The 19,189-nt window shown below is 57.3% G+C and overlaps 1 protein-coding gene across 6 annotated transcripts in view; it reads right to left on the reverse strand.

Annotated features, from left to right (window-relative positions):
* Nucleotides 1–354: 354 nt before the first annotated feature.
* Nucleotides 355–19,189, reverse strand: part of MYO18B (myosin XVIIIB) — a 62,501-nt gene continuing 43,666 nt past the window's right edge. For all 6 annotated transcript variants that reach the window (XM_066979314.1, XM_066979313.1, XM_066979311.1 and 3 more), the window contains 5 exons: nt 11,444–11,577; nt 10,044–10,085; nt 9,423–9,584; nt 1,664–2,958; nt 355–562 (listed from right to left, as the gene is read on the reverse strand). In XM_066979314.1, the coding sequence (XP_066835415.1) occupies nt 1,665–2,958; nt 9,423–9,584; nt 10,044–10,085; nt 11,444–11,577 (1,632 nt within the window). In that variant the 3' untranslated portion in view covers nt 355–562; nt 1,664. The remainder of the gene's footprint in view (nt 563–1,663; nt 2,959–9,422; nt 9,585–10,043; nt 10,086–11,443; nt 11,578–19,189) is intronic.

The raw sequence follows: 19,189 nt of genomic DNA on the forward strand, positions 1-19,189 counted from the left end.
GAGAAACTGCTCACAGCGCGCACGAGGCTGAGTAAAGTGCTGACGTGAACCTGGAGACGGAGGCTTCACATTCATCTGTGACAAGGAAAGTGCTTCTTGCTGCAATGGCTTGGTTTAAATTAGAAAGGAATGTGAGGAAGCCAAAAGGCAAGACAAAATGCTGAATGCTGCCCAATTTGCCTTAAAAATGCTGCTCCGAAGGGCGCACGGGGCTGTGCACGCCGGTGTGACCCTTCCAGCCATGCACTGATGGGGAGAGCTGTGCTTGTACCCGTATCGTGCCACAAACACCTGACAAATGAGGCTGTGTCTCCTGTAGGAACGAGGGAAAGGCAAGGCAAGAGGAGGCTGGGGTCAAAGAAGCAAATCCTTTATTGTGTAAAAACCAAGCAGACACGGGAAGGCAGCCTCCCTTCACAACGGGCACCACGTCACTGTCCTTGGTGTCAGGGGGACGTGGGGAGATGTCCCAGCAGGCAGGGGCTGGGGAACCACGGCCATGCCCAGCTTCACATACGAATGGAATTATAAAAGCTTCAGATACAGTCTCAGCTTCTGGAAACTAAAAATAGAAGAAAAACGTACATAGAGAGAGAGATCCTGCAACGTGCTCTTCAACACGCAGCTCGGTTTGACCAGCCCTCATGCTCCGCTCTGCTGTCACTGCGTTTCACACCCAGCCCCAAAAGCATCCTTTGGCTGCTTTGCTTAATTCTGAGCAGTGTACAGTGGGGTGAGACACCTCGGGGGGGGCCGAGCGACTGCAGAAGAAGAAAAGTGCTTCATCCCCATGGCTGACCCTGAGCGCACCCGCAGTGACATGGAATAGACCAGGGGCACACAGAAACCAGAATATAATTAAAACCAAGAGAGTCTAATCAGCTGTAAAACCATCTCATGTCTTTTGGGGAGCCACTTTCAGTCCCTGTTTAAATTACGTTTCCCATCTGATGCCCTTGCGTGGGGCGGTGTTTTGCCTGGTGGCAGCTCCTCACTCGGGTAAGGGGCCGGTGACTGCAGCTTATTGCGACAGAGGCTGTGCTAAGTGGGACATTGCATTATGCAAATTTTGCTTCCTGGAAAGAAATGTTTTATTAACACATGCTCCCTCCTTGTGTTGGCTTAGTCAATTTGGTCACAGCTTGACACCCAATAAGTTCATCTAAAGGCAATGGTTTTACAAAATGTTTTTCTAATCTATTTTAAACACTTAATTACAGTTGTGGTGCATTCATTAGGGACTTTGCTTTCAAACCTGGATTGCAGTAATAAATCCTAATTCTCCAAGTGTCAGTTGTAATCCAAAAATTGGATCCAAGTGGTTGTCAGAGACAATCGCTAACTACAAGACGCGAGCCTGACAAAGCCGAGCTGCCACCTCTGGAGGGGGTGACCTTCGGTGTCGAGGCAAGGCGAATTTCAAGCTCAGCAGACAAGCACAGCCACAGGGCTGAGCTCCCAGACAGCAGGATGTCTCCATGGGGTTGTGTGGCAGGGGTTAGGGGACAGCGGTTTTGGGAAGCCCGGGGGAGCACAGTGGGCACCCCGCGGTGTCAGGGCAGCGTGGGCTGGAGGGCAGCGGCTCGGGGGCGAACCTGCCATCGCTGCTCCATGCTCGGGGCAAGCAGGGGCTGGGTGCAGGCTCACAGATCGGTGCAGTTACCTCACTCTTTTCCAAGGTACTTCCTCATGATGCTGCTCACGTCGTCCTCCTTCCCTTCTGCCTCCGCTCGGAGGCTCTCCACGCTGCTTTCGGCGGTGCCTTTGCCGCTGCAGCCCTCCCCGTCCGGCCTCCGCGGCCGGCGCTTGATGCTGTCGGCGCTCCTAGAGGAGCGGACGGAGCCCGAGGATGAGGAGGAGTCGGAGAGGGTGCCGGCGTCCCCCCCGGGGGCCAGGCCGGGCTGCACCATGCTCCTGCTCCTGGAGGAAGCCGAGCCACCCGCGATGGCCTCGTCCTCGAAGCGGACGGTCAGGGGCCGGTGGCCGTCCCGTCTGTCCCTGCCGGGCTTGGCCAGGCTGCTCGTGGAGCGGGATTTCCGGATGGCCGGGAGGAAGTCGTCCAAGTCGGGGCCAGTTCTCCTCTCGAAGCTGAGGGTGGGCATCTTCCAGCCACTGGGGTCGCCCCCCTGCCCCTCGCCCAGCCCGGGGCTGGACCGCGCGCTCCGACAGCCCAGCGAGGCCCAGCCCGCAGCCTCCCCACCCTCCTCCGCCGACGGCTCCAGGCAGCTCCTCCACGGCCTCAGCCGGGGCGCCCCAAGCGCCTCCATCCCCGCGGCTGCCGAGCTCAGGCCCCGGCCGGAGCTGCCCAGGGAGAGCAGAAGGGAGTCGCAGGAGCCAAACTTGGAGGCTCTTTTCAGCACTGGGGAGCGTGCCGGCTCCCCTGTCTCTGCCGGCTCCCAGGCCATGCTCCGCAGGCTGCTGGAGCGCAGGAGGCTGCTGCCGGCTCCGCCGCTTGCCCCGGGCTGATCCGTGCTCAAGTCTCCCGGGGCCTCGGCCACCTCTGGCTGCAGCCGGCAGCGCCGCAGGGCAGCGGCGCCGGTGGTGCGGTAGATGGGGAGGGCAGAGGCGTCCTCCAGCTGCAGCGGCCCCTGCTCCCGCTCCGCTCCCCTTCTCCTGCGCAGCTCCCCCACATAGTCAGAGAGCGCGGCCGAGGCGCTGGGCAGCGGGGAGCGCACGCTCCTCGGCACCGGCGGAGACGCTGGGCTGGGGGTCCTCCGCTCCAGGGCAGGTGAGAGCCCCCGCCGTGGCACCAGGGGGGACCTTGTTCCTGCTTTATCCACTGGCTGCTTTGGGCCCGCCAGCTCCTCTTCGTCTGCGGGAGTTTTTCCGTATTCCCGTCTTCTAGCACCGAGTAAAGGACTCGCAGCCGACCCCAGGTCCCCAGCATCGACGGACCTCGTGGTGCTCAGTGAAGAGCCCGGCCGGGTGGCTGCTGGCTCTGCTGTGTCTCTGCTCCCCCTAAACAACAGACAGCCACGTTAGTTTAAGCAGCGTGGTTTTTCACTAAGCATAACGTCATTCAGCAAGGCCATGCGTGAGCGGCAAAAAGCTGATATTTGCACGGTAATCTCCGAATAAACTCTCATTGCAGCATCGAGAAGTTCAGCAGTGACCTAAGATTTTATCTTAAATAACTCTGAGCAAACCAAACCAGCTGACTCCGTGGCACAAAGTGTACGGCATCATCGACTTCAACTCTGCCAAAGCAACACACACCTCCAAACATCCTTCCTTCTTGTCAGCTTATAGCAAACTACAGGACTTATTTTATTTCTGCCCAAACCAAAGATTATTCTCAAATTCTATGAAAACAACTCACAGAGCAACCTAAACGCCTCTGAACATTACCGCAGGTCGTGTTGCACCAGCGCTCCTCTGGGAAGGAAAAACCACCAGGAAGTGCAGGAGCAGAACAAACACCCAGCCCCAGGCAGAGCACAGGCAGCACAAGCTGAGGGACGAGCTGCTTTCATATGGGGTCAGAGCAGGATTTGCTTTGCAAAGAGGGGCTCTGAGGAAGAGCCAGGTCGGGCAGGGGCCGGCAGAGCAGCACGGCAGCTCTCTGCCCAGCAGCACACATTTCCTCTCCAAGCAAACGCAGTTTGGGGGAAAATCTGCTCTTTGAAGGGCGGCTGTCAGAAGTGAGTCAAAGTGAGCCTGATGGCGCGGGGCTGGAAGCTCACCCTGCGAGCAGCGGCACTGCGAACGGCAGGAACCGCGGGGGTGCTGCGTGCGCTCAGCGACGACGAGCCATTCCCCCCATTCTGCCCCTGAAACACAGCCCTCACCCCTGCGGGCCCGCGGGGTCGAAAGCAAGAGCGTGGTGCTACCCTGGGAATGGCATCGGCTCGGCACATATGGCTCTGGCAGCTTGCACTGAGCGCAGACGTCAAGCAGCAGAAAGGGCAACACCACCACCCACCGCCACCGCCTCGTGACACGGCACGTCCCCCCATGCCGGGCACGGTGCTGGGACGGGAGCTGGGGAACACCCCCACAGGCACCACGGATGCTGAATTCCTTCTCAAGGGGCCGGATCCTGGTGCCTGCGGGCTGTGAAAGGGCTGCTCTGCACCAAGCCCGCCCCTGTCCTTGCAGACCTGATGCACAGAGATGGGGAGGGGGCTTCGCTCACCGTGGCCTTGGTGTCACCAGTGACACCGAGCCCCAGGTGACACTTTGCACGGTCACTCCATCACCTACGCCGGCATGAAGGGCTGAAGAAACGGATTTTCTGCCTGTGCCACTGCAGGGAAAGGCAAAGGGCTGCTTTGCCAGGGCATGTCTGAAATAAAGCAGACGCTCTGCAGCGCTGCGCAGTGTGTAATTTTAGCTCAATGATAGCCAGTTACTATCTATAGGCTGCTCGCTCTCAGCCGCGTGCCGGTGAGACGAGGAGTGCGGGCGCCCACGAGCACCGCAGGTTGGCAGGGGCTGAGCCCGGTGCTGGGAGCCCCTCAGCACCGCCCGGCCCTCGCTCAGCCAGAAAGCACCCAGGGGAACCTGGACCTGGCTGCGGCGGAAAGGCTTCCTGGGTCCAAGTGTGTCTGGCACCGAAAAGGAGAGAAAAAAGAGAGGGAAGGACGGGGTGAAGCAGCAGAACCTAAATACAAACACACCTCCGGGAGGCGAGCAGGCTCCGATGTGCGGGAGCAGCAGTCAGGTTTTCCATCAGCAGGAGAAAAGCATCCTGCCCAGGGAAAGGCTCGCGTCGCCATGGGAACGGGGTGAGAGGGGATAATCCCAGCGACAACGCCGGACGAGCTGGGCCCGGGCTCTGCTGACCCATGAAATCATTTACACGCCGAGCCAAACTCCGCGGCTGCCAAGGGGAAGGGATTGCAGCCGCTGGAGGGGAACGGAGCCGCTGCGGGTCCCCCGCGCCTGCTGGGCCACGTGCCCACAGCTCGCCAGCGGCCCCACACTGCTCGGTTGTTCCACGTGGAGCGAATTAACCACAGGTCTGATCTCCTGGAAGGAACGCAGCAACCTCCAGGACTCACCGCGCCGCTGCGCCCAACATCGCTGGAGCGGCCGGCTGATTAATGGCTCGAGACGTTTCGGTGATGCTGGTTTTTAGCATCCTGAATTGCATCCTACCTACATAACTGGTGTGATCCTTCCGAGAGAATACGTGTGGAAATTGCTCCAATCACTCCCCGTGTTTCCAAATAGTACCGTAAACTGCCTGCCGTGGCCGGCTTTCATAAATTAAACAGTCAGCTTCGATATTTTCCTTTGTTTTTTAAGACCGAGATAAAAGTGAAGTGAGGAGGTAAGAAGCACTAATGGACTGTGAACACAGCCAGCTCGCACTCGGCAATCTATTGTCCTGCTCAGCGTGATGGGCAGTTCCTATTTTTACGGAGATCCTTCGAGCCCGGAGTGGAGCGAAGGCAGCGAGCAGGAGCCCTGCTCCCAGCCCCAGCACCACGGCGGGGCCAGCGCCGCGCCAGGTCCCTGCGCAGGGGCTGCACCTGCCCCGCGCTCAGACCCCTGCCGCCAGCACAAGGGCTGAAGCCGAAGACCCCCCCCAGGCAGCGATGCAGCGTGCGAGGGGAAAGCGCTGCAGGATTTCTCAGCTTGTGGCGCTTTTCCTCTTTCTTTCCAGCCCCTACAACACTCGAGTCCTTCCAGCAGAAGCTGTTAGCGCTTCCCTCACAGGAAGCAGTGCTGCCAAAACCGGGGGGGTGGGCACCAAAAAGTCTATACTGGGGACCAGAATATCACATTATTCTTCTCTCTGGGAGAACGTGGATGAGGCTGGGGGGCTGTTTTGCAAGGGCTCCCCAGCTTTGTGCCCACTGGAGACCCCCAAGCCCTGGGCACCCAGCTCCTGGCTGCCACCCACCCCTCAGTGCTTTGTCCCCAAGCTTCTGCCCGCAGCATCCGGCTGCAGCCTCCACTGCTGCATGCCCTGGGGTCGCAGAGGCTCTGAAATTACACCTCATTTTCTATTAATTACTTTCTGCGAACGAGAGACACAAATGCACGACAGCCCCGTCCTGCGGCAGCCCTCCTCCGTCCGCTCATCCCAAACCACGGGCTGATGATGTGCCACCAACAGCTCCTAGTGCTCGGGACAGCATCCCTGCGTCCCCCCCCGTTCGTGGTGCTCCCCCCTCATTTTGGGGGCAGGGGGAGACGCCGCGGGAGGCAGGACGGGCGAGCGTGCTGCGAAGCACACACTGCTCGTCGCCCCAGTGCCGGGAAGATGGCTTTCCTAAGGCTCAGGGCCTAATGCAGAACTCTGAAGGCGTCTGTGAGCCAAAAGGAGCTCTGTAATATGCCATTCACACCAAAGCAAATGACATACAACAATAATTAGTGAAGATTACACAGCAATTAACATGATTACAATTATGGTAGTTGAAATAATTTATACAATAAAATCCACACATGCACTGCAACACATGACCAGGGATAAAAGTGGAGCTCGGATGCTTTTCCTGGTAGCTCATAAATAAAGCCAAGACAACTCCATTTCAGGGAGGGAGAAGAAATTGGCCTAATTTCTGACAGAAGAGGATTTTCTCATCACTCCGTCATCTACGGAACAGCTCCCAGTTTTAACATAACAATTTGCTTTGACACCACAGCATTTTCAGACAAGCGTGGCACATCCCAGCAGCCTTGGTACCTGGGGTCCAGGTTTCAGGGATGAGAACAGAAGGGGAAAGGACGCCTGGAGCCTGTGAGCAGAGCTGCCACCTCTCCCCGGGCAATACCAGCCCCACAACGCCCGGGCAGCCCCGCAGGGATAACGGCAGCACCAGGGCACAGCGGGGCTGTGGGTGCTGCAGGGTGCGAGCACCTAAAGGTGCCTGAAGGCCCTTCAATTCCCCTGCCTGCACCTCAGGACCGGCTGCCACGCAGGCCACGGCCTGCCTGGCGAGAGGCAGGATTAATGTATTAAGTTCTGAGTTTGCTTCCTAATAAAAAATGGAAGGTTTATCCAGCTCTGCTGTGTGTCATATTTATTGAGGCTTAGCTCTGCTGTCCAACATTTTGTACAAGCATTTAAATAGCAGAGAATTAAAGAAAATGTTAATCAAATCTCTCGTTTCTGTACACTACGCTGACGATAATAGCCTTATATTCTTTCCTCTGGCTTTTGACAGCTGTTTGTTCAGGAAATATCCCATATGTACTACAGAGAAGCGAGTGCTAGGCAGATTCATTTTTCATTACTGGGTGCTTGTGTAAGACAAAGGAATCTTAATAAGGAAGAGCTCGTTTTGCTGATCTCGTTTTTATTACCTACCAGTCTCATCTTCTGTTTGTTTGCATTTCATACAGCCTCCTCTCTAATGTTTCCATCTTAGATTAGCGAAGCCAAACGCAGCTACCACACTGGGATTTGCAATTTGCCTTTTCACTAACCCCAGGACAGAGCCAGATTGTCACATTATTTCCAGGTCTAGGTACAAATTTCCTTTCTCAATGGCCGTGGTTGGCCCAGTAAGTAATTTTTATTAATCCCCAAGCCTACAAACCTGCCCTTTCACTATAAATCCAGTGCAGTTCAGCTCAGAGACATGATATAAGCCGTAACCCCTGACTCACTGCCATGCACTTACAGTCACGGTTGGGTCACTCGGACCAACAGACCCCAAGTGGTGCTGAGGGATGGAGAGGAACCGCTGCTGGTGGGCGCTGGGGAGCAGCACGGCAGCACAGCACGGCAGCACAGCTGCCTCGGGGCTCCCAGCCATCTCCTGCCCCGCTCCCAGCCCTGCTCCAAGTTCTGCCTTCTCCCAGCACTGGGCAGACTGCTCCAGCCTGTTCAAAGTATCTGCTGCCAGGGGACTTGCTCTTCAGAAAATTAATTCTGGCAATAGTTAGTTATTTTACTGTACAAAGCCACAGCACGCAGCAAGGACAGACCTTTCCGGAATCAGAGCAGTGAGATTAATGCTAACGTCTGCAACGAGCGGCAGCCTGAGAGCTGCATCAACCTGGATCCAGCCTTTTCTCCCCATGAAACCACACACTGATACGGAGTAGACGGGCACCAGGCGGACACCAAGAGCCTTTGCGATGGCTCCTGCCGAGCCCCTGCCACCACGCACCCCTGCTGCGGCGCAGTGCGGGGCCGAGCCCCAGCGCTTTGGCCACGCGAGCGCTCGGGCCACTCTGCAGCTTGCTCACAGCCCGGCAGCATCGCCACCAAAAATTAACATATTTCATATTAAAACTGTATAAATGCATACTGTTTCCTCAGTAGCGAAAAGTGAGCATATGGCATACAAATCCTCAAATAGGCTGCATCGCCTCTTTAAATTACCTCTAGAGAATACATCAAGGGATATTTTACTGCTTGAAGCATGTTTTTGATGTAGTGGCTTTCATCTAGCGTTTCACGGATCCTGGCGTGGCAGCGACTACCTTCCTTGATTTGATGCTGCGACCTCAAGCCCCGCGGTTCCCCCGCTCCCTCCTGCCTGCCGCCGCGGTGCTCCTCGCTGCGCCGCGGGACCTGCCACACCAAACCGCGTTGGTTCCCCTCCCTCCTCTTGCAGCCACCTACACGCCACACCAGGACACCCACAGAAGGAAGAACTGATGGCAGTGTCCACGTGCTGCCTGGCAGTGCCTCTGCCATCTCACGGCGGACGCCCATGCCTGTCCCCAGCCCTTGGGGCTCCTTCGCTGCCCCCCAAGCACCTTCAGAATACTCGGACTTGAAAAATGATTGCAAACGTCGGTCACGGAGCCTTGCAAGCCCTAAGCCAACCAAAGCATTTCTTCAGCTGAAGTGGCCCAAACGCAGGCGTTCTGTGAGACGGCATACATTTTCCTCACAGAGCAAGTATTAAAGAACTAATAACATAAGGCTCTTGCTAAACTGTTTGGGCTGATCCACCAGCAGTGTTTGCAAATTGATTTTTTTTCCCCCCTTAATATCCTTAAAGACATCTTAGCTGGAGGGGAAAATAACGGTGAAATCAACAGATGCCACCAGATGTGTGTGACTGCAAGGTTTACAGAGAGAGATCAGTGCCAGCAGCCCCCCGGCCCCGGGGCCAGGCTGTGCTCTGCATGGGGACGGAGCCACAGGGGACACTGTTGTCACCAATTGCCCAATACTTTGGTCACCGCACTGGGACTGCAACACCCAGCCCTGCTCCCCAGCCACCACCAGCCGGGCTCTGCATGCTGCACACCCCAGGCTCCCTGCCCACGCGCATGGCGCTGCAGGGCGCCGCGCACCCTGACACCAGCCCTCAAGCAGCACCAGCCCAGCGAGCACCCAGAGCCCCGAGAGCCCGCGCCTCACTGCATGGCATTGGCTTTTTCTACCCTCCGCGCATTGCAAGCCGTTGGAGCTGACACCCAGCGCTAGTGGTATCCCCGGAGGAGAGCTGCGTGGGGCTCCCCCCAGGCTGCCGCCGCCCGCTGTGTCCGTGGCAGCCCCTTACCTCGGGCCCTGGGCGCTGCGGCTCCCGACGGACTGCACCGAGAGGCTCCCGGCCACGCTGCCACCCGTCGGGGACGACCAGCCCGCGGCCAAGCCCAGCCAGGAGCGGATGCTTTCTGCAGGCTCCAGGCTCAGAACGGAGCCGACGCTGGAGCAGGCGTCCCTGCGGGGAGAGAAGAGGAGAGAGGAGAGCCCTTGTTAGTGCCGGGAGGGGGCCTGGGGGTCCCTGGCCCCGCTGGGTCCTGCGGTCCATCCGGAGGGGGAAGCGGTGACTCCCTGGGGCCAGAGCTCCCTCTGCCCGCCCGTGCAGCCCCGCTCCAGCTGCGGGCTGGATGGAGCCCTTTGGGGTCTCCATTTCTCTCCCAGTCCGCAGAGCAGCCTAACGTGCCCCACTGCAGTCCAGCAGGCGCAAGCAGAGTGCTCGGGGGGAGCGCAGCAGTCAGGGGCATGTGGGGCACATGGAGCTGGCACAGAAGCCAGTCCGTCCGCACGGGGTAGGAGCGTGGGGCACGCGGTGGCACGTGGTGGCACATGGTGGCACGTGGTGGCACACACGCAGCCTTCACCGACAGCCCTGCGCGGGCACCACGCCTGCGGCCAGCAGCTCCGAGGGCTCACTCACGTCTCCCTCCTGGAGCAGAGCGTGTCCCGCGCCGTCTGCACACTGCAAACAAAGGACAACAGGGTCAGACACAGATCAAAATCTTTCCAGAGGATCCACGTCAGAGCTTGGTGCCAACGCAGTGGAGCAGGGCTGTGCGGAGCCGGGGTACAGCCTCCTGTGCCGGTCGAGCAGGCTGCAAGGCTCAAAACCTGTCCTGCTCCCCGCACCGCACCTCTGGGCTGCTACAGGGACCCTGCAGACATCCCCAGCACCCCCGCAGGGCTGGGGGCTGCTGCAGCAGGTGTGGCAGCTGCATCAGGCTGGGGTGCCTGTGGTCAGGATGGGCAGGGAGCAGCGGGGTCACTGAGCCACCCCCCAGGACAGGGGACAAGCATTGCTGTCCCCACCAGAGCCAGGGAGAGGGTTCCAAGGCCCCTGGGCTGGTGACACTGCAGGCACCCTGCCCGGGGCAGCGGGGATGGTGGCTGCAGGACGTGCCATCAGGACGTGCCATCAGGACGTGCCATCAGGCATCGTGAGCGCTGCTGAAGGGTGAAGCAGAACCCACCGCGTTTCCCAAACGCGGCAGCTGAGGATGTCCCTGCCGGGAAGCGCTTCTCACCTCTCTGTAATGTGTCAATTGTATTGGAAATCTTTTTTTTTTGTTGTTTGTGAAGGAGTGAATTTCTGAGCTCATGGTTTCTAGCTCACCCTTCCTTGGTTTAATCACTACACAAAGAAAAATCTCTTCTCACAGCATGATGACAAGCACATCCCTGCCATTTTTTAAAAATGTATTTATCTACTTTGTCTCCATTTATCATGATGCCCCTTTAGCAGTGTAGCAGAGGGGAAAATTGGAGGGCTGTGGACACAACAGCTGAAAAATTCAATAGAATACTTTTCCCATTTTTTCCTAGTAAATTCTTCCACCTAATGTGCCCAGCCTCATTGATTCCTCCAGCCCCCCCAGCTCCTGTGGCTGAACAAAGCCCAGGTTTTCCGATCGATAAATGCAGTGCCAGGGCACCTGCTGCATGGGCACCGCAGCCTGGGGACACCCGCGGGCCCTGCCGAGCCCTGGAAGGGAAAGGCACGAAGCCCGGGCTGGTTTCTCCACCGCAGGAAGGGGCAGGGGGCACTTCTGCGCCTCCCCGACACGCGAGGCCCGCAGGGAACAGGGGGCTGCTCTGAACGGGGCCTTCTCCATCCTTTCTGCTTCTTTTAAGCTGGGCCACACAAGATGACTTCAGGGGTGACACCTTTTTCACGAGACCCTTTACCAACGTGAAGTTACTTGTTCATAAACACGCCCTCAGCCAAAACGCTGCCTCTCCTGCAGGGCTGCAGCCACCGGCACCCCAGCATCGCCCTTGCTGCATTGCAGCATCCCTCCCCGCCTGGCCCCGCAGCCTCACCTCTCGGCGTCGCTCTCGTCGCTGGCGCGCAGCTCCTCCAGGGCCAGCTGCAGGTCGGCGATGCGCCGGATGGCGGTGCCCAGGTCGGCCTGCAGCCCCTGCCGCGCCGCCGCCACCTCGGCCAGCTGCTGCTCCTGCGGGACCGCAGCGGGTCAGCGCCAGCCCCGACCGCCAGACCCACCGCCAGACCCCGCTGCACGCACCGCGGCTTGCCAAACCTCCAACGCGCGAGTGCCATCTTGCACACGGGGATGGACGAGCAAAGCTGAAGGGACACCCTCGAGGGACACCCCCACCACATCACTGACCACCACCCCCACCACCGGAGAAGGCTAAAGATGATGAGCGAACACTAACGAGCTCGGGGCAGGACGTAAGGAGCGCCCAACAATTAGTGTGCCGAAAGCTGAAGTTATCTCCACACGGGGGGTGCTTTGTTTTAGATGCACGGCAGCACCAGCGCAGCACCAAGTTCTGCAGCCAGCGACCATGAGTGCAGCGATGTCTTCCTGAACAACCAGGCCTGTGTGCGTATGTGCTGCAGCTCAGCATTGAGTATAAAACCTGAACAAGAAATAAAGTCATCTTTGAAGACAGCAGTGGGCTTCAACACACGTATCCCCTCCTGGCAAGCGGGGATGCTCGGCACTGGCAGTGAGCGGGGACCACATCTGCGCAGTGGTTCGGGCGCACATCGCGGCAGCTGGGTTGTGCTCAGGTGGGGATTTCAGCACGTTGCTGTGTCGCTCCAAATCCAAATGTAAGGCCAAATACATCAAATGGCTAAACGTGATATCAAACGGTAACACCTCCCCCTGCGTGGAGCATCCCAAAGGACCGGGACTGGGAGCACCGGGCTCCAGCACCCTCCTGGGACAGCTCGGGGTCAGAGACCGTGGGGGCACAGACCGCAGGGGGCTCCTGGGGCACCCCCTGCTCACACATACCAAGCTCCTGCTTAGAAACAAAGCCCTTTCCAGAAACACTGCCGGTTTATAAGAAAGACGGAAGCTTCATTTATAATTTAAACTGCAGGAGGAGAAGCAGGGAAGCAGCCCAGCCCGGACAGCTCCGCAGGCCAGCAGCGCCTGCAGCCTCGCGGCGCACCAGGGATGCCCGACCCGGTGCTCGCCCGCCTCTGAGCCTACGGGGGCTGAGCAGGCAGAGCATCCCCCCTCTATCTGACTGCAAGGCTTTTCCAAGCGTGGCTACGAGGAAGTCTTCGTGCCGTTTTCTAAACCATCACACGGCAGAGAGAAAAAGAGAGAGAGCGCAAGCTGCAAATTCAACTTGATTGAAGCTGCCAGCTGTAAAATTGCCATCTCAGTGGTGACAAGGTGAGAGATGATTTGCAGCGCAGGCTGCGACAGGCCACGGTGCAGGAGCCAGCAGACTGTCAGAGTAAATAATGAAAGCCCTGGTATCACCGAGCGCCCAGGCCCGAGGGGAAGAGCATTGCAGTTCATAAAAACATGCAAAGAAGGATCCCAGTTATGGTTGTACTGCATCACAGTTGCTTCTGGAAAGGCACCAATTCTGGCAAAAACCTGAACGCTGCCAAGCAGCTTTCTGAAATTCGGTGCTTCCAAGCCTTGTGCTTCCCTCCCTGCCCGTGCAATGCAGAGGCGTGGAAAGCCGAGTTCAGCCACGGAGCTGCTCCGAGGCAGCGGGGTTGCCCCTGCCCAGCAGGGACACTGCCCGTGCTGGGTACTCAGGCGGGGGCACGTGGGGAAAGGCTGGCCCCTGAGCAGAGCCAGCCCCACACAGAGCAAAACCCAAATTTTGGCTAGCGACATGCCTGTATTCAGCTATTTGCAACTGCAAGAGCCGGCAGTAAAACAACTGCTGGGTAAAAAGCCCAAGTCTTCAGACATGCCGATAAGAGCCTCTACTGAACTAATTCCTCAGCTCCACGATACGGCTCCAATTAAATACAGTTCACTGCCTGCATTTAATTCCTCTCCTCCATTCTGCTGCTGTTAACCTGACGGTGGCTGGCGCGGAGGCAGCCCCGCACACGCCGTGCGCCCGCCCGGCCCCCAGCCCCGCTCCTCGGCTGGTGAGGGGCAAAACCCCGCGGCCCTGCAGCTCCTGCCCACGGCCCCACCGGGGGTTCCTGCTCCTAAACGAGAGCGGGCAGTGCTCGAGCACAATGGTGTTGATAAAACACTCCTTCCAGTGGCAGCACTATCGCCATCGCCATCACCGCGGGTACGCGGGCTGACCACACAAAGGGAAGCGCCGTTCATAGTCGGGGAATAATTTGGGATTGCTCCGCACGTGCTTTCTGCTGAGGGACTTGTACGGATCTGCAGCGAGACTACGTGGGGAAGAGAAACCGCTGGATCTCTGTGCCCTGCCTTTCAGCATGGCCTTGGCGCCTCGCAGAGAAGATGCTGGGGCTGGCAGGAGGCCACCAAGGGGACGAGGCAGAGTGGGGGGGGCTGTGACCCCCAGGACCACATCCACAGCTGCCAGCCCCCGGTGGGCGCCCAGCCTTGTGGCACCCACGGCACTCGCTGGTGCTCGCCTACCCACAGTAACACGCTGTCAGCCGGCGTGGGCTGCAGGAAAAGGGCCTTTTTACCCTTCTTAAAATCAAGCACAAAGTAGCTGTACCCTACAATTGTCTCAAGGAAAGGAATAATTATGTCAATATAGTTAAATTTCAAATGCGAAAAATTATCCTCATTATACAAACCGACAATAAACGCCCCAGCATCAGGCCACAGTTATCCCAGCGAGCTATTAGACACCTTTGACATATGTTGTTTCAATCTAAATGTAAATTCAAGAAGCATTTCACTTTTAATACAGTGACTGGTCTGAATGCTAACACCTGCGCTCAGGAAGAGCCTCTGAGCATTGCTGCCTTTTTGTCTCCTCTCAGCAGAAAAGGGAAAAGGGAAAAAAAATAAAATAAAAAAAGGGAATACATTTACTGACAAAAATCCCAGCCTGCCTGCTCGTGAGCCTCTGACGAACCCCTGGCACTGCCCGGGAGAGAAAGCGCAGGTGAACTGAGCAAAAACTGTGGGGCCAGGCGCTGCGGAGAGAGCTGGGAGCTGAAAGGCGGCGTGTGGCCGATCCCGCCCGGTGTTCATCTTTCATGGCCCATTATCCCAGCTCGGAGCTGGTGATGGCTGCGCATCCTGGGCGGGAGCAGCGCTGATGAACGCAAACAGGGCTGGGAGAGGAGGGGGAGCCACGGGGAGGGTCTGCACCCGGCCGGGCTGAAGGCTGGAGCAGCCTGCTGCCGCGCTGCTTCCCGGCTGGGCAGCAAGGCAGCGATTTCCCGACTCTTTACGAGATTTCTCCTGTGCCTATTGACTCTCTGGCAGCCACAGGGATCTAACCCACGTTGCACTGAAGCGGAGGGGGGATTTCATCCCACCCACACGCACACAACTCCCCCACCGGGTGCTCTCACCACCCCACAGCAAACCTGGGCCCGTCAGGGCTGCCACCCGGGAGCTGAGCACCCTGACACCGCGTGAGCTGGGGCTCCGACCACGAGCCTGGGAAGGGCACAGCAGCTTCCCCAACAGCTCCCAGGGCACAGCAGCCTCCTGCGTGGCCGAACCCCGCTCCCCGTTCCCAGCAGGCAGCCCCGAGCCCTTCCACCAAACCGATCTGTCGGAGGCGGCAGGAACCAGCCCACCTGGCTCAGACACACCTGCTTAGTCTGTATTTTGCAATCAGTAAACAAAACGTATTTTCTGCCTGTCTTTGCAGGTATTTCCGTGCTAGATTTTCCCATGCACCATATATCAGCAGATAAAACGCCCCAGTGCACAGCACCAAGTGCCGGGCGGCACTGGGCAGCTGGCAGGTCAGAAGCAGCCACCTTAGAAAGCTGAGGTTAATTTTCCCTGATCAGGAGCATGAATTCAAGGCTCTCTCAGGAAAATGGGGATGAGGAGCGGCTGCACCTCAGGAGAATCGTGCCCAGCACACCAGCGGGATGCCACCTGAGAGCACGGGGACTGGGCACAGCTCCGGGGCTGCTCCCCACCCGCCCCTCCTCACACCCCGGGCTTTGCTTTCCCTGCATCCCTGCAAAAGGGTTTCCCAAACCTCCTTTCTCAAGGATTTCTTTTCCATCTAATTTTGTCTCAGAGGCATTTGAAGATAAGTTAAAAAGAGATGAGCAACAACAGCAGTGAAATATTTATGGGGCCGTGAAGGATGCCGAGCCAGGCACCACCGAGCAGCAGGCGCCGCGTCCTCGCCGCCTGTATTTGTGTTTGAGCTTCTGCTGTCACAACACAACCTTTGCGAGCTCCCATCCACCTGAAGTGTAATCTAATTAGCCCAATTTGGATGGCTGCTATCTGAATAATTTAGCATACACCTGCAGTATTCATCAATCATTATTATTTTTAATTAGGTAATTAACTTTCAGGTTTTCGGAAAGTTTGATGCGACAAGATTTCCGCGGCTGCGGTCTCAAGCGGGACGGGGCGCGCGGCTCTTCCTGCACCCAGCCACCAGCAGCACCTGTAAGTGCTGTTAGCAGCCACAAGTGACGATGATTTCCCGGACAATTTACTTCTTTAATAGCAAAACAGAAATCGCACGCCTGCTGCACGACACAGCTAATTAGCGTGCATGGCAGCGCTCTCACTCCTCCATCACCCAACCTCACCTCGAGGGGCCGGCTCCCTTTGATAATCTCCTCGTCGCACTTAGCCAAAGTGATCAGCACTTAAAGAAAAGAGCAGCGCTGTGAGACCCACAGGGTCCGGGGGGCTGCCGGAGGCCCCGCTGAGAGCTGTGGGTTTGTCTGGGGCAGGGGGGAGGCAGCGTTCTCAGCTGCTATCACAAACAGCTCCTATTTCCCCTCTCAGCTTCACTGGAAATACCAAAAAAAAAAAAATCTGAAGGTTGCAAATAAAAAAATCATAAATATCAGGCTCTACTACGCTACACCACGCTGGATTGCGTGGCGATAGCAGGGCTGCAATTACAAAGGATATCTCCCATCAAAGGAACCATAAAAAGATTATTTACACTGGGACTCTCACCTTCAAAAAAACGAACCAAAACCCCATGCGAAGAATATTTTAACACCTGTACTTTGATTTTCAGTACAAGTAGTTAATTATTATGCTGATGAATTTCACAGCTTCATTAAAGACACCTGACTTTAAGAGGAGGATGGGGGCAGCCCCCCCAGCTCCGGTGCTGTCTCCAGAGCACTGAAGCCGCCAGGCACCATGCCCAGCACCCAGCACCGGGCACCCAGCACCACCCTGCCCAAATCCCGGCCGCAGCGAGGGCAGCTGGTGCCTGTGCCAGCCCCTGCCCCGTCCTTCCCTACACCGCACAAGGCAGCTCACCAGGAGGCTCGTACCAGGAAAAGCACAAATGCGTGTGCATTCGTGATGAGCAGAGAGAGCAGGGTTTGTTTTTACACTCCTCAGGACTTGGAAATCCATCCCCTGCTCCTTGCCATGGCTCAGGCTCTGCCACAGCCCAAGGGTCCGGCAGCTGGGTGCAGCCGTGCGCGCTCCGGGTGTCAGCACAGCAGCTGAGAGACGAGGAGCTGTTGCAGGCTCAGATCCAGGCTGTGTAGGACGAGGAGGTACAGCTCCACGGGAGAAATTCAGGACATGCAACTGAAGCAAAGACGGAGACAACCGGGGCCAAGTACTACCCCCTCCATTAGAAAACATGCATCCCTCCCTGCGATGGCACAGGGCTTGGAAAGTGTTCAAAACCCATTCTTCCTACAAAATTCATAAGGCAGAGCCATCTGCCTGGCAGCCAGCTCTCCAGCTCCCATCCCTGTGCTGTGTTTTCCCTGCTGTCTGTGAATGCCGGGAGCACGAGGCAGCTTCTGCCTCCCAACTGCCCAAAGTGGGTCAAAAACAAGGGAGGAATGGGAGCAGCTGTCCTCAACCCAGCTGGAGGCATGGACTTGGTGGGACAGCAACAGTCCTTGTGGTAATAGGATTTAACATGCTTCCACCTCTGATAAATATTGAAAATATTGAAAAAAGCCATTGGAATAAAAAGCTTATGTACAGGCATCAGTTCTTGGGACCTGGGAAGCAAGACCAGCTCCTAATCCCATCTGAGTAACAAATGCGTCCCGCCCAGTGTTTCTTAATCCCTGGTAGTGCCTGGCAAGTGCACAACCTCACAACTGGTTATTTAAATAAAAAAATCGTTAGGTGCAGACCACGACTTAAGTAATGTTAAGTGAATAATTCATGCAGTATCTATAATAGATGGGGGATTTAGCAGGAGCAGAGCTGGAAGTGGCTCTCTACGAACTATTGATGCTCCCTGCCCGGCGCGGCTGCAATCACAGCTCTCCGCGACGCTTTACGGGACCGCTGGTAGGAGCACGGTCTGAGCAATGCCTCCGCTGCTGGGAGTGTTGCGGGGCCACCAGAGCAGCCAGGGCTGGCCCGAAGCATCCCCAGGACCTCCTCTCCTGCAGGACTTGCTCAGCTCCCCCCTCCCGCAGCCAATGCCAGTAACCCCAATTGCCTGCCTGGCTGGATTCAGTCAGCCCCCCGTTTGCCCCTGAGTGTGTCTGTTTGTGTGGGCTTCTGCGCCATGCTCCTGGGAGGTCCCACAGATTCCCTGCAAACTTCAGCTGGGAGGACAGAAGCATAAGATGACCAAGCATCTTTCTGCACCCGTCATCTACATCCCCATGCAAAACATTCCGAAAGCTTCTAAAGACATATGCACAAATACAAAAGCTCAGTGACAAGCATCCCCCCGTATCCTAACGGACAACACATCTGTGTTTCAAAACACCGTGTGTCTACCAGAGCTGCGATGAACACGCAGCGATCGGCGCAGCTGAAGCCCCATCTCTCGCTCGGCACGAGGAGAGGCAGCAGCAGCAGCAACCCCAGCCCCAGGGCTGGGCACGGGGCAGCAAAACCCAGCCCGCAGCACAGGCAGCAGCGAGCAAAGCCTCTTGTTTTAAAATCTGCAGGTCTGGAGAGCGTGGCTGGCCGCAAAAGCCAGCAGCAGGGCTCCCTCAGTGCCCGTGGAGGAGGGGGGCTCCAGCAGGTCGGGCTCAGGCTGGCAGAGCAGGGACAAAGGCAGTTTGCAGCGTGCACAGCGGCCGTGGAGTGATTCGCACTGATGCAGCGCTCCCTTCAGAAAGGCTCGCAGCCTCAGGGTGAAATAAATGGCGAGCTCTCCTTGATTGTTAAATAAAAGATTATTGATAAAATAACTGCTCCTAATGCGGCTGTCTCGCTAGCAGAAATGCAATATCTTTCAATTACTGCTTGGAAGCAAGACTTTCCTTCTGTTTACTGAAAAATACCAACATGAAAAGAGCTGCCGGGTGAGGACCGCACAGTGAAGGTGAAGCTATTTTTGCCGCACTCCCGCTCTGCTTGGGGCTTTGCGCAGGCAGAGCAGGCTCGCTGTTTGTCCGCGCTGCCTGGCGCTGGCTCGCCGTGCAGAGCAGCACAGCGGGGCTGGGCACGCCGAGGGGCACTGCCCTGTGCCAGGCGCTCCCCCCGCTGCAGCTCTCGCCCAGAAAAGCAGCAGGAGCTGCAGGAAGGCAAGCTGGCAGCGAGCGGCGAGCTGGGGACGTGGTGTGGATTTCCAGCACGCCAAGGCTTTGCCAAGAAGGGTGTCGGGGGTAACCTGGACGCCTGCTCGGCATTTGCTAGAGCTGAGCAGGCGAAGCAGTTTCCCTCTTGGAACAGAACAGAGAGCGGAGGGACTGCCCAGCCCTGCCTGCCCAGCTGGGGAGAAATGGAA

The sequence above is a fragment of the Anser cygnoides genome, chromosome 17 (genome assembly GCF_040182565.1).
Source record: "Anser cygnoides isolate HZ-2024a breed goose chromosome 17, Taihu_goose_T2T_genome, whole genome shotgun sequence".
Classification (NCBI taxonomy): domain Eukaryota; kingdom Metazoa; phylum Chordata; class Aves; order Anseriformes; family Anatidae; genus Anser; species Anser cygnoides.